Source organism: Miniopterus natalensis, chromosome 12 (assembly GCF_054644295.1).
Source record: "Miniopterus natalensis isolate mMinNat1 chromosome 12, mMinNat1.hap1, whole genome shotgun sequence".
Taxonomy (NCBI): domain Eukaryota; kingdom Metazoa; phylum Chordata; class Mammalia; order Chiroptera; family Miniopteridae; genus Miniopterus; species Miniopterus natalensis.
Genome location: NC_142092.1, coordinates 54,292,441 through 54,308,116, shown reverse-complemented (window position 1 = coordinate 54,308,116; position 15,676 = coordinate 54,292,441). Strand labels below are relative to the sequence as shown.

Sequence of the window (15,676 nt, the reverse complement as noted above, 5' to 3'; positions counted from 1 at the left end):
CTGGTCCCACTAGGACTTATGCATCAGTAAAATAAGATCTTGATTTTTATGCACACGTCAGGGAAATCGCCCCTGAATAAACTTTTAGACAGAGAATTCGGTACAATAATTTCACCTAATTTAAATAACTAAAGTTAAAATCTCCTCTAAGTTGTTAAAAATGTTAATCAGATATGAATCTTAACATTTCCATTAAGACAATTACAATTGAAAACATTAAATGACGGCAGTTGCCTTGTAAAAGCCACCCGTATGAAAGGAGTTACATGTTTTGACAAAAATAAGCATAAAAAAGGTATTAAATCCCTGTTCCTTTTCTCTGATTTTGGCTGATTATGTGTGTGTGTGTATATACATATACCTATATATACACACATACATATACATATATACACACACCCACACACACACACACAGTTATGTGTACTATTGTTTTGGAATGTCAATGGGTCCCGCCACGGTCGGCTAGGTTCAAGCAGAACTTGCTCCCGAAGCCTAGAAAACAAAGTCATACAGTATCATCTTAGAAAATTACCATTAGCAGGAGATCACAACGATGTTACAAATGCACAGATGGTCACAAACAGCAACAGAGAATCCTGTCTCCCCTGAACCAATATTCCCAGGGAAACATGCATGTTGGAAACCACACGGCTCTTCTGGAAAATCTCCGAGCTATGCAGAGAATACTTCCCCGGCCCATGCTGCTAGACTGCTCAGGTTTTTAAATCTCTTTCCTCTGTAGATTTTTTTCCTGTACAAGCAGGTGGCCAGGCGTCTCTTTCTTAAACCTCTACATCCCATTTGGTGATTTTTTCTAAACTCATTTTCAGAGATTTAGAGAGAGACCTCACAAACCTTCAAAGTTTCCTTCCCTAGTAGGATCTCTCAAAAAAAAAAAAAGTCCAAGAGGAAAACGGGGAGTACTTATATTCAGTTCAATGATCCCCTTGTGAAAAGGAAAATTTAAAACCTCCTTTGCATGAATGTTATTTTATAGGCTAAAAATAAACCCTAAATTAAAATATCCCATAAGGAAAAAGGTAGGCAGTCAACTCAAACAGCAGTGTTTCTACAAATACGGCAAACGAGGCGTGACACGCTCTCAAGAACTTCCATCTAAGGCAATAAGGTGAATTAAACTGAGCAAATACAAAGAAGCAATACTAGATTCCACCAGTCCCCAAAGCTCAGGGGGAATTTCTCGGCTGGTTCTTTAGGGACGCGTGCAAGCTGCAGGGGGTCGGCCCCTGCCGGCAACACTGCGGAAAAGAGGTAAGAGTCAGAGGTACTGAGGGGCTTAAGAAATTTAACTACCCTGTGAGCGCCATTTCACACTTCTCTCCTGAAATTTTTAACCACTTGAAACGTCATTTTTAGGGACCAAATGCTACAATTTCCAAAGCACCGTAAAAACAAAGCACATAAAAGATGTATTTGGGGACTTGCCATTAATCTGCAAGCAATGAATTGATGAATGACCAAAAAAAATTAAAGCAAAAACGGAATGAAGATTTTGATGCGCTGTTTGAGTTAAGGGACATTAATTTAAAACTGAAGGCAGTATTAGAGGGGGAAAATCTTTCTCCATTTTTGGCTTCTGGGAGAATGCCGCACAACCCGGGCAGTTCTCCTGGTGTTATTCATAATTATGAATTATGAATTAGGGGCTTAGGTAAGAGAAGGTGCTCTTACACTCTGGCTTACCACAATCCATCCGTCTTTTCCTCAAGAATGCAGAATGACACGCCAATCAATTACACGGTCAAACTAGCCAGTCCTAAACCTCCAATTATTTCTGCCTCTCTTTAACTGCTTATGACTGCGCCATAATTTAGTGGCAGCTTCCACCACTGGAGAGACAGAAACGGGGGCAACGGTTAAGATTTTCTATATCTTTTTTAAGTCTGAGGCTTGGAACCTTATTTCCTCAATGATTAGGACAACCGAGCAGCGGTAAGAAAGGAGTCTTCCTCACTTCCCCAAGCCATCACAGGGCTGACACAACCTCCACTGCCGCCCCCCTCGGCCTGCGTGAGGTCGGAGGGGTACAAAAGACGGGGCAGGGAGGCCAGGCCCCCGACTGGAGGGGCTGCTGGCTGGCGTCCCTTGCCCACTCAGTCCAGTTCTGGCTGATGCGCACTTGAAACTGAGAGCTACAGAACCGGCGCCTACATACTTTTACTTATGACTAGAGTGATCGGTGCCTTGGGCATCTAAACACTGAAATTTTGCTTTATAATCATCAAAGCTATTAGGAGCATCACCAAAATGGGTACTGGAAGCAGATACAGAGGAATGAGTTTGTATCTAAACACTCTTCTAAGACTTCAGGTTAAATATGCAATTATTTTCCATATACATATATAGCTTCCTCCACTCCCCTTAAATGGGCTCATTTCCTTTACTCTTACACACTTACATGGGCTTGCTTTATATTACGTATTTCCTGTGCTGGAAAGCTCTGAATCAAAACATTTATTAAAGTATAAAGAATCTTTACCTCATCCTGCTGGATATTATATGCAACTGGAAGGCCCATTATTTAAACTTTGCTGTTTAAGGATATAGGCAATTATATAATATTTGAAGTAAACATGCTATTTAAGAACAACACATCTGTAAAACTAGTAATAATTAGGCCGAGATATGCTAGAGACGTCTGTTGTTATGCAGCGGTGAGAACGCCCGTGGCGAGAAAAAACCGCCCAGGAGTCTCCTACACCGATTACCTTGAAGTTGCTTTTTGTTTTTTCCTTCCCCAAATGAAAGTTAGAATATATCTACCACGGACCAGGGGCCACTTATCCTCACAGTTCAGCTGAGGCTGGAGAAGATCAGGTTGTCTTATTTAGTGGAAAATGTGTGTGATGAAAACAGACTTGCTTGCTACTGAAAAACAGCTTGAGAAAAAAAGCAAGTAGAATCCAGGCAACAGAAGAAAACGCGAGCAAAGGGGGAAAGACAGCAACGTAAATGAACCAATGCTGAAAAGTGGGAGAGTATGGATTTGAGCAAGTTGAAAGGAACCGCTCTTACCACCTTCCGAAACGACAAAAAAAATCCAACCGTCAGCTCAAGTGCGCAACCAAAGGTTCGGCCCAATGAAAACTAACCACGGACGGTTACAAAGGAGAAAAAAAAATTAAAAAATAGAAAACAGCAATTTCACCCCGGGGACAAGACTGTCCCGACCCTGCCGGGACGGCCCTCCTGCAGCGGCCCCGCGTTCCTTTCAGCTTACTTCTACAGAAGGTGGCCTCAGTCCGGACAAGAACTCTGCCACCCAGGTGATGGGCAGGCACACAAACAGAAAGAGCAGCACGTCCTGCGTGACGCACACAGCGAGAGCTTCTCCAGAAGCGGTGCAGTCGGTGAAGACAGACAGGGAGAGGAAGTGAAAGTGGAATTCCGGGAGGGAGGCCTCCTCGCCACCTACCATGGGTTTCAGCTCCCTGGCATCAGCAGCACCGCCCTTACCAGCTTCCTTCAGGGCCTTCCTACTGTTCTCCACAAACTCCTGCAAAACAGGGGCCCGACGGCATTACCTTCTTAGATCCTCTCACATTTCGGGGGGTAGGTAAATGCTAAAGGACATTCGTATTTTTTATTCAATATTGGTAAACGGATGGCCTAAAACCCTAGCGATAAGTAATATTTAGTTACCACACATAAGAGCTGCTAAGTTTGTGGGAATGAACTGCGACCTGTTGCTATGACATCTTTTTTTTTCCCCATTCACTCATTGCGACAAGCTCGCTTATGAGAGAGTGTGTGTTCTAGTCCAAAAAGAAAATGCTTAATATTAAAAAAAAAAAAAAAAAAAGGACTATTTTCCCACACGGAGAATATTGTTTCATTTGTTGATTTACTTTTTCCATATATCGGTTAAATGGAACAGTAAAAACATTCTAGCCCATAAGCCTCGTCTTTAAAATAACCCAGAAGGTAAAGAAAGCATCGATACTACCAAGCACAGGATACTGCTTTTCCAAACCATAAACAAGCCCTGTTAAGGAAAAGTCTACCTGGACTTGGAATTACTCCATAAAGCTGGAAGTCGGGGAGGCACAACCCGAACCCGCGGTCAGGAGCACCTGAGATGGGATTTGCCCCTAAGGAAACGTTTCTATCCTGTCAAAACACTTCTTTTAAATATCCCCATTCTTGCAGAGAAAACTAAAAGGAGGGAAAGTGTCTTTTTTACTCTGCTTTTGACCCGTGGCTTCAAAACAAAAATAAACGCTTCTCCTAAACGCCTTAATCACAAAAGAGACGTGATTATCAGGGGCCAGATTCCACTTTAAAAATGTCCAAAATTCAGCTGATGAGGTGTTCAGTGAGAGAGATAATTAGTACCAAATAGGTTGGCTAACTCATTGGGTAATTTTGCAATTAAAAAAAAATATATATATATAGTTATTTATTTTAAACAAATTAAATTTAAAACCATGCTCCTGGAAGATGACTTGTTATTTTCAGTAGCTAATGTTTAGTCTTCAATATTATCCATTCTTTTTTTTCTTTTTTTAAAAAAATATATCTTTATTGATTTCAGAGAGGAAAGGAGAGGGAGAGAGAGGTAGAAACATCAATGATGAGAGAATCATTGATCAAGCCCACAACCCGGGCATGTGCCCTGACCGGGAATCGAACACCCGATCGCCTGGATCCTAGGTCGACGCTCAGCCCCTGAGCCACGCCCGGCCGGGCGATACTATCCATTCTTAAGGTAGGAATATTTCACAGCTTAATAGCCAGGTACTATCATTAAAAAGCATTTAAGCCCTGGCCGGGTGGCTCAGTTGGCTGGGTGTCATCCTGTGCACGAAAAGGCTGCCGGTTTGATTCCCAGGTTGCATCTCTAGTTGGAGCAACCAACCAGGGTTTCTCTCTCTCCCTTCCTCTCTCTAAAAATCAGTAAACATATCCTCAGGCGAGGGTTCAAAAAGTAAAAAGGACCTTTAGTTTTGTAGCATCTAGTACTTAATCCATTTAATATAGTTTCTAAATTTTTAAAAAGGTTTAAATGAGGTTCTGATATAGGGAAACTGCAGAAGCCACATAACGACTCTGAACGTAATACCTGTGTAAAGGTTCAGATCTTGAATAATATAAACCTACACAATCTACCAGTCCCGGGTCCGCTCACCTATGTTCATTACAAAAGGCGTTTAATTTGGCCTGGCATATTTAGGATAGTGAGTTTAATGGGGTTGACAGCAGTGACACTTGGAAAGGCGGCAGGTGGAGAAATGCAGGTGGGTGCTTAACGACAGCCTGGGAAATAAGGCTTTCTGTCCTTGAGCCGCACTTCAGGAATGCGCGCTCAGAACATCAGTGGCCGAACGTTCTAATTCAAGGGCTAAAAGTCAGGTTTAAAAAGTCCGTTCGAATCGTGTGCCCGGAGAGAGGGGGCAGCGGAGTGGCACAGCGTGAACTCAGGCCTATCAGCGGGTGTCGCTCTAGCCGGGTGGGTCTGAAGCGGTCTCACCCACGCCAAGAGGGCCTCCTTCCCGGTTCCCCCAAGACTGCCCTCGTTCGCGAGCGTTACAGGTTGAACTTCATTAGCATGCCGACCCCTCAAGCAGCGGAGGGCATCCGAGGAACTTACCATCAGCACTTTATCCATATAGAATTCTCTGCCAGGGCTCCCGTCATTGTATTTCGTATCAATGGCAAAACATAAGAACAGTACATCCACGACCATTTCATAAATGGACAGGAAGCAGTGAGCAACGAGGAAAGCGAAGAGGCAGACGATGATGAGGGGCAGCACCCACACGGTGTAATCCTGCTGGTAGTTGAGCAGCATAATCCCCGCCAAGCCCGTGCTGCAGACGATCAGCACCTGGGCAGAGAGCGCAGACCACACGTGAGCGTGACGCCCTGCTGCAGAAAACCGCCCTTCATCGTTTGCAGACGTACAGTTCTCGTGACCCTTACACGCGACGGCTGCAGAGTCCATTCTGCCTCAGACTGGAAAGCATGATCCAGAGTAATACATGTCTATCATGTGATATAAATTTAAAAATCATCCTTGTTGATGTTAAAAATAATCAGATTTTCCAAATGTTATGCTTGTTTCCCAAAGCTGCCCTTAGTGAGCACCTGTGGCAATCCTTAAGATAAATGTACTACGCGTATTTTAGGAAAAAATGACGCACAGTCTCAGCACTCAGAAGAAAATTACTGACATTTCAGGGTACTGCTGCAGATTTTTTTCTAAGCATTTTTACATTTATGAAATAGTACTGTATAAACAAATCATTAAAAGCTCTTCATTAATATTTATAGTATCATTATAGATGTTTCATAAATACTTATTCAGCAACATAATTTCATTTTATGGGTGATTTAAAATTTATTTAACTATTCTCCTACAGTTGGATACTTATACTTTATTTCAAATAGAATATGGGGTAAATTCAATATAATTTGCAGCGAAGTTTAGACTTTGGACTGTCTGTGAGAAAAGGACTTGCCAAAAACATCCGTAAGAATAACCCTGGCTGGCGTGGCTCTGTGGTTAGAGTGTCGGCCTGAGGACCGAAAGGTCTCGGGCTCAATTCCTGGTGAAGGGCATGCACCTGGGTTGCAGGGTTGTTCCCCCTGCCCCGGTTGGGAGGCAACCAATTGATGTGTCTCTCTCACATCGATATTTCTCCCTCCCTCCCTCCCTCCCTCCCTCCCTCCCTCCCTCCCTCCCTCCCTCCCTCCCTCCCATTCTCTCTAAAAAGTAATCAGTGGAAAAAATATCCTCAGGTGAGGGTAAACAAAACAAACAAAAAACACCCATAAGAATAAAAGAAAGAACTAACATGATTATTGTCATGAACCACCCACCTACTCTGATGCCGCAGCACTTTACATGTTTTTGGGGTTTTGTTTTTAGCACATTTTATTTCAGCTGTCCCACAACCCCATGAATGGTTCACGGCAAACATCCACAGACGGGGAAACATGCCGGCCGCCCTGCCCAAGGTCACTTTATCTTCTATATATATGTTTTCATTATAAAATGAATGCATACTTGTCTTATGGTAAAATAGGGGGAGGGGTTTCATATTTTCATTCTTTTTCTTATGCACATTTTAAAACTGCACTGTGATAGTCTAGCAGTTTTACTCTGTGTTTTTGTTTATTGTATTATATACATTATAATATTATAAACTCTTAATAAAAAACATGATGTTATAGGCGAATAATAGTGTGTTGACGATGCTTCCCATCATTTCTCTAAGGTTAGGCAGTAGACTGTTTACAGTTGGTAACTTATAAATAATGATATATTTTTCTTTATTTAAAATTATTTTTAGCAGTGGTTTACCATCATTAGGGTTAGGCAATCAGAAGTTTTTCTAAAAAGGTCTATGGGTAAATTTAATGTCAGCTGGAGCGATTACAGCACATGGCGATTAAAAACGTGGAGGTCAGACAGACCTGAGTTTGAACTCCAGCTCTGCCACACTCCAGTTCTCTAAATTTGGGCAACCTATTCACTAGGTCTCTAAACTTTGGTTTCCGCTGTTAGAAAATGAAGATAACAGTAATAACTCACCTTAAACGGGAGGTCAAATATAATCCTTTCCATAAACCACTTTCCTGAGTACCTGATATGCAGCAAGTATCTCAGAGTTCACTAAAATCACCATTGTGACCAATGTTGCCACTTACTACAATTTTCTCCCTTACTATAATTTATTCCTCCATATGGCTTCTAATTTTCCTTTTATTTTAATTGCTCTGTATATATATGTTTTCATTTTAAGTTGCTTCATATCTTTCTTAGCAGTAGGGATAAGTGAGAAATATGTGAGATATAAAAAAATCAGAAGCCTCCCAGAATTAGTCAGATAGCACATAAATTAGTACATAAACAACATTAACAGTTAATAAGTGTCAGGCACTGTACTCAGTCTTTAACATGGATTAACTCATTCAATCCTTACTATAAAAAAAAATCTCTGATTGTAAAAACATGGCAAAACAAATCCAACAGTCATAATGTAAACTTAATTATAAATTTTCCAAATAACTGCAGAGTTTTAGAATTCCTCTTGGATGACAGTTGCTTAAGAACTTGAAACCACACAGTGCTATCAATGCCTCTTCACACCAAATATTTTTTCCTTTCAGAAACATTTTAAACGCACAGGGGCTGGAGAAACCTAAGTGTTTAGCAGCAAGGAGTGCTTAAGAACAGCATTTGATGGAATACTGGCCATCATGACGAGTAATTATGAAGATTATCAAAGCATATGAAAAACGTGTGTGACATAATGTGACGTGGAAAGGGCAGAACAAACAGGTGTGTGTGCTGTGATGGTTATACCACAGAGACATAAGCCTATGAAAACACACCGGGAGGCAATATATAAAACTGATAGGTTATAGTGGTGGTGTCTTAACTCAGATTTTCTGAGTATTTTATGGTTTGAAATACAGATACAATAAAATCCAATTATAATGTTATTTATTATTTTGCAGATTTTAATAGTATAGAATAAATGATCTCTTCTCAGACACTTTTAAGGATGGTTATGTCGCATTCCCCAATAGCTCTATTTTAAAGGGGTTTATATATAGTAACGACGACAGCTAGAATTATAACGTATCAAGCAATGTCTTACATATATTAACCAGTTTACACTACATGTATTAACCAGTTTAACCCTCGCAACCCTAAGGAGCTGGCATTATTATTATCAACCGAAATTTATAAATGAGCAAACTGAGGCACAGAGTGGTCATGCACCCTGCCTCAGGTCACACAGCTTGTAAGTGAAAGAGGCAGGATTTAAATCCAGGCAGTCAAGCTCCAGATGCAGTACCCCCAACCACGACACCAACTGTTACTTAATGCTTTACACTTCAAAACACGTAGGGAGAAACATAGGCAAGTTACGCTTAACCACCCCGTGCCTTAGTTTCCCCACCTGTAAAATGACAATCCCAATAGACCTTCCTTTACAAATTTGTTGTGAGGATTAAATGAGCACAATGTATGTAAAATACTTAGAAAGGTGACTAACATATACTAAGGGCTTTGTAAGTACTTGTTACATATTAAGTTATTTTTAGTTTTTTGGTGGGCCAGGTGTTTTATAAAATTAAAGACCAAATATATATACATATATATATATTGGTCTTTAATTTTATATGTATATGCAAAAAGGTACCATATGTCTCAGATAACACACTTGGTCTCACCTTGCCCAGGAATAACATGAAATCCCCCACCGTGTTGATGGCAGCCACTCGCAACGCGTTCTCCACGAGAATGACGAAGGCGTCCTTTGCTGAGGTGCAGAAGTTGGTGCTGTTGATGGCCGTGGCTGTGTATGCATTCTGGGCAGAAGCAAACACGATATTCTTATCAATAACTGTGACTTTTGTTACGACAGAAACCAAGCATAACTAAGCACAGCTTGTAGAAATATTTCACAACGAAACCCATGGCTTTGGTGAGACGGGGTAAGATGAAACACAAGAAAATATGAGATACTAAAAAACCACACCTACACGGTAAAAAGAACTTCTCAGCTGGCTTAGTTCCAGTTCTTTAAAAACCGATGCTACCCTTTCCCACATCCATGAACCCCTCCGTCTCAGGAACTCAAACACAGCTGCACGTCTCCTAGACGGGTCAGGCTGGTCCCCGTGAATGCCCGCGGTGCCCTGGCACCACTTCGGCGATGCTCTGACAGCTACGCACACACGTGAAGGCGTCGGCCTGCTGTGCCGTCTCACCTGGAACACGGACCCTCCCCTCCTTGGTGCCTTCTGCCTGCTGTCACCTCTCACAGCTCTTGCAGCGTCGCTGTCAGCTGCTCAGTGCTTCATACCCCTCCACTCTGGTGCAGGACCTGAACTCTCACTTGAGAAAAACAGCCCTTCCCCGGTTCTCTCTTTTTAGGTCAGACTGAGCTGGCTTTCTGTCCCTTGCGGTACCGAATCCCAGGCGACATACTTTTATTCAATGATACCTGCTTCTGCTGCCCCTTGCCCTCTTTTGACACACTAGTCACAGACTGATATTTCTCCCCCCCTTTTTTACATGACATTTTAGAATAGCATTGACATTTCCCAGGAAATGTGAGTAAGTACTCAACATCAAATATGTCTGAGTCTTAGCAAAGTATATGGATTTTGTGACTGAAACTGCTGGTCCCTCGGAAGTTTTGGCCTAGTGCCGACTTCAGGAATCACTGGTGGGTCCCAAACGTTCAGGCTGCCGGGAAACTGCTGGACACGAAGGGCTGACGTTACACTGCGCGGTCTGTAAAGGTTTAGACACCGAGCGAGGGACATCGATGAATGTTCCACCTGAACGCTTGTTAGTTATTAGGAACCTGGGATGGAGATGAGGTTTGATTCATCAAAAATTTAACTTGCCTTTATATGATTAAATTCACTGATTAAAAATGCAGAGCATTTCAGGGCCAAGGAAAGAGTGCCGGACTGAGGAGATGGCTACTTAAGGTTCATAAACTTTTTTCAGTGAGGGGGCAGAAGGAAATCACGGCCCTCTTTGAGAAACACGGTAGGATTTTAATACAGGAAATTCTGTCGCACAAATTAAGGCAATTTATTCTCAGAATATATGACTATACTATATTTGCAGGTCTCTTTATCTCAAAAGTGAGTAGACAGAGTATTTTAAAGAAATCATACTGTTAAGTTTTTCTCAGCATTCATTTGCCGCTTGCTCTCTCCTATTGTCATCTCAGTGCTTCTTACCAGTTAAGAGATAGCAGGCACCAAAGAGTTAACTGCCTAACTGCAGTGGCCCACTTTCTTCACCTTTGACAAAGCCCCTTTTGAAACATTCTGCCAAGTGCCTCAATGACATCAAAATGACCATACATTTGATCTTGTGCAATAGTAACTCTGCTGAAAAACGACGCAGAGCTACCCTCGTCTGAACTATTCTCAAAAAGCCCAAACTGGTTCCCAGTTCTCACCAGATCCCTATGTCCTCACTAAAAAAAAACCCAAAAAACAAAAACAAAACCTCAGTTAGCAATTTATTCTAAAGCCGGGGTCCTCTAACTGCCCGTGGGCAGAATCTTGCCTGCTGCCTACTTTGTAAATAAAGTTTTATCGAAATACAGCCATGGTCATTTGTTTATAGATCGTATGTGGCTGTTTTCACGCTACAATGGTAGAACTGAGCAACTGTGAAAGACTAGATGGCCCACGGAGCCAAAAATATTCACTGCCCCTATTCTAAGACATGATCAAGAGACTGATGAACCAGTTACAGTCGTCCCTCGGTATCTTCAGGGGTTTGGTTCCAGGACACCCCGTGATACCCAAATCTGACCACACTCAAGTCCCTTATATAAAATGGTGTAGTATTTGCATCTAGCCTATGCGCATCCTCCTGCATATTTTAAATCACCTCTAGGTTACTATAATACCTAATACAATGTAAATGCTAGTTGTTACACTGTATTGTTTAGGAAATAATGACAAGAAAAAAATCTGTTCATGTTCAAGTTCAGATGCAACCATCACAGGCCTAACTACACAGTACACGTCAGCAACAACGTAACCCCCCGCCTCCCCCAGTGTTTCCCATCCACGGTTGGTTAAATACACAGATGTGGAACCTCTGGATATGGAACACGCAGATATGGAGGGTCAACTGTATTTAATAACAGTTTTTCCACAGGAAAAGACCCCACGGTAGTGTGCGTGCGTGCATGTGTGCGTGCGTGTGTGTGCGCGTGCAAGAGAGGATCCACACACCTCCAATCCCTCCTGTTTTCATCAGACCAGCTGACTCCAGGAGCAGGCCCAACACTTCCAATGAACTACAGATGCTTTTTTGTTGCCCTCATTAATTTTCAGAAGCGTCAGTTTATTTGAGAACTATTATTACTCCTCCTCTGCTGCTGCTTTCTTCTCTCCGGACCCCGCCCCACCCACCCCATCTGCTTTTAGAGCAGAAGCACATTCATCTGTTGACATGGAAGGAGGCAGGAACGATTTCTTTTCTCCACTCCTCAGTGCCAGGGTCAGGGAGGCTCATAGACATTTAGCCTCCTTGACAATATTCCTACAGATCTGTGCATTCAACCAAATGGAAAACAGTAAGTGTGTATTTTACAAGCTTCCTCCCACTCCCAAGGCAGTTAGATGAGCCGTGTGTGATCCACAAAGGTCAAGGTCATCTCTGCAGAAAGAAAAATGTGCTACGGACCACAGCAGGTCAATAACATTTCTCTCCGCCTCCGTACCTCCTAGTCTAAAAGGGTTCACACTAAGGCTCTCAAGAAATTCGGAGTCCTTTGCAGCTTTCCCTGACAGCCGTCCTGATCTCGTCTCGGGCTAAACCGCACACAGAGACATCACTGATTAACATTTCTCTTGTGCCCAACGTCTGCTCGGGCAGGACATAGGCCTGGAACTAATTAACTCCCAGAGCAAGATAAAAATTGATCACCACCCAGGAATCCTTTTAAAAGGATGCCTATTAGCCCAACTGGACACTGATAGCATTTCCGTGTGACAGGATGTAGTGAAAGTAGTGACCAAGTGGAATAAGTATGTTAGGACAGAGGTCACCGCGCAGGTAACTCAGACCTGCTTGGCCATCTGTCCCGGAGCACAGCCTCCACAGTCTCATTCCTCTGTCCTTTCCTCACTTAAGGACCTAGAAATTCTCTTAAAATTTAAAATCGTACATAATAACTCAATAAGGGCAAGCTAGACAGCAATGGCAGGAAAAGGTAAATAGGCTAGGTGCAACTCCGTGTGGATCATTATAAATTAACTGAGGAGAAGAGGCAATTAAAACGACCCCTTTCTTATTCTGAGTGAGAGATAGAGGGGGCACAAAGTCAAACTTATACCACAGATTTCATTCCATTTGGCTGTAAGTTTTTAGATTTGTTAGGGGTCATCAGAATTAAAGTGATGGTGCAAATATTAAAGAGATTGGCTTTAAAACCACTTGTCTTCGATTACAGCATGATACGTGAGAATCTGAGATGTTTACTTACTCTCTATAATAAACCATAATTTAGTGTTCTTTATATTGCACAAAATGTGTATACAGCCCGGCCGGTGTGGCTCAGTGGCTGAGCATCGACCTATATGATCCAGGGGATGGAGGTTCGATTCCCGGTGAGGGCACATGCCGGGGTTTGGGGCTCCATCCCCAGCAGGGGGCGTGCAGGAGGGAGCCGATCACAGATTCTCTCATCATTGATGTTTCTCTCTCCCCCTCTCCCTTCCTCTCTCTGAAACCAATAAAAACGTATTTAAAACAAAACAACAAAAAAGCCCATGTGTATATATTTATACAAGAGCCAGTGTAATACTAAGGTGAGAGCTGGGTGAACTTGGATTTGAAAACTTCCTCCGCCTCTAGGTTCTGTGATTGTCATGAGATGCCAGTCTCAATTTTCTCACCCATAAAACAGGGACATGAGCCTTCCTTACAGAGTTGTGGAGAGGAAGTGATTATACATATATAAAGTGCTTAGTATAGTATCAGCTGGTGGTACTCAAAAAAATATCCTCTACAACTCCCACTTTTACTATATAGAGAAAGGCTTTATATAATCTTAAGAGCTTATCAGCCAGACAGCAGCTACCCTCCAGTGTTAAATGTACTATCTTCAAACAGAGCCAAAGTAAACCACGGCCTTACGAGTAATCCAATGCTGAAGAGAAACAGATTCTGGCCGTAACAATCTCTCTACCTGAAGTGAATTCTCCCGGTTAGGTTAGATACATAGTCACCTTCAAGCCACATTAAGATAGGCACCTACAGAAACAAAGAGCGGCTCACAGTTCCCTCTGTTTATTTGCAAAACCCTAACACCTATGCTGTAAATGCTGAACGGCTCATTTAAAAAATCTAAAGCTCTTTTTTGAAGGCAGCTGTATCCCCGTGCAGTGCGGCACTGGGCACAGTTTGGGATCAGGAATCTCCTCCTGCGCTGCAAAACGACTCTGGCCTGCCCTACCTTCACATCAACACTCTTCTTTACTCTTACCCTCCAAATTCTTTAAAGCAGAAGCAACAAACCGGTGGCCCGTGGACAACCGGTATTGTGTGGCCTAAAGACCTATTTGCTCTGGCTCGCTCTGAGTTTTATTTAGTTATTTTTATAGAATGAAAGAACTATGGCAAGAGCAGACAAGTTCTTAGGGACGATCAAAGATGAGAGGATGGGAATTTAAGGCATAAGAGATAAATGTCTTTCCTGAGATATGGACCCTAATATTTTACCCATGTATCACAATTAATTAATAATGAGCCTTGGTAAGAACACAGGCTACTTTTAAAAATAAGAATGTGATTGAAATAGAGATACTTGATCAAGGCGCAATGTAAAACACCATGAGGAAAAACATAACACCTTTCAATTAAGCTCAATTCTTTTACCTTGAAAGAGGAAATGACAAACCTGACTTTGAAAATGGATGTTAGATTTATTTTTAAAATATTTTACCTGATTTAAATAATTGAGGCACTTTTCAAGACACCAAAGGCAACAAATGCAAGATTTCAGCATGCATCGAGCACAGGCATTTTCCTGGAAAGGAGAAAAAGTTGAAATAATTAAAACAATAATAACAATAAAGAATTACACCATCATAAAGAATACTCCAATTGTTAGAAAAATAAAAATTTTAAAAATCACTACTTATGCTTCAAAGCCTCCACATACCTTTTTTCCTTAAAATGTAGTGAGTGATTTAATCAATCCAACATTTATTTAGTACCTATTGCATATAAGATATAGTGAGGTACAGAAGACCAGTAAAGAACTTACGATCCAGGAGGGGGGTTGGAAATGCTAAACATAAAAAAGGTTAGAATCAGAATATGACATAGATACTAGTGCTATGAGAGTAGAGAACAGACAGAGACATCATTTGGGAGATGGGAGCAATCATGGAAGGTTTCTCAGAAGAGGTGGCATTTGAACTGAGCTATGCTGAAATGCATGTTATATCCAGTCAAGGATGGTAAGAGGTTCTAAGGAGGAAAGTGTGTGAGTTGACACAGAGGAAGAGAAGCACAGGACACTTGGGGAAACCAGTGATGACACGGATTTTGCTAGAGTATAAGGTGTGCGAGAGTGGGGGGGCGAGGGACGAAGGACTGGGTTTCACTTGGCCAGGACTCTGAAGAAAATATTCGCAGCTTTGGACATGACATCACTGGGTGCTTTACTATGTGCAGAAGTGAGGTCCAGTGTGTGCCCACGGAAAGCAACAGAAAAGTATTTTCCCCTTACCTTTCCTTTCAGCTGACTGTGAATGTACATAAGGATCATTCGTGGAATTTTCACTAATGTGATGATGAAAGATCCTTTGGCCACAGTACCAAGGTGGTAACGGACAAGGCGATTCACTGATGCCAAAATAGGTGTAAATGGCAAATTCCTTTTATCCCTATTTTAAAAATGACCAAAAAGACAATTAAAACAAAGGCTAGCCCAGGGGCGAAACACAGGAATGGTTTAGAGTCCCATGCAATGAAAAATGGGTTCATTTTCCATATTCTAGCTTTATAACAAAAATGGCAAAGTAATGCAAAACTAACATAAATGCTACACACGGACCGTATAAAATTAATGCTTCATTTCCCTACGGTAGTTCCATGGGACTCTTACGCGCTAATATTTTAAGTTAAATAAAACTGTGC

General features: G+C 41.9%; 1 protein-coding gene across 1 annotated transcript in view; it reads right to left on the bottom strand.

The window, feature by feature from the left end:
* Positions 1–366: 366 nt before the first annotated feature.
* The window catches only part of SLC44A1 (solute carrier family 44 member 1), a 110,559-nt gene continuing 95,249 nt past the window's right edge, over positions 367–15,676 (bottom strand). The window contains exons 11-16 of the mRNA XM_087822794.1: positions 15,267–15,423; positions 14,475–14,558; positions 9,214–9,351; positions 5,615–5,851; positions 3,440–3,520; positions 367–495 (exon numbers count right to left, since the gene is read on the bottom strand). Coding sequence (XP_087678920.1) covers positions 472–495; positions 3,440–3,520; positions 5,615–5,851; positions 9,214–9,351; positions 14,475–14,558; positions 15,267–15,423 — 721 coding nt within the window. The 3' untranslated portion in view covers positions 367–471. The remainder of the gene's footprint in view (positions 496–3,439; positions 3,521–5,614; positions 5,852–9,213; positions 9,352–14,474; positions 14,559–15,266; positions 15,424–15,676) is intronic.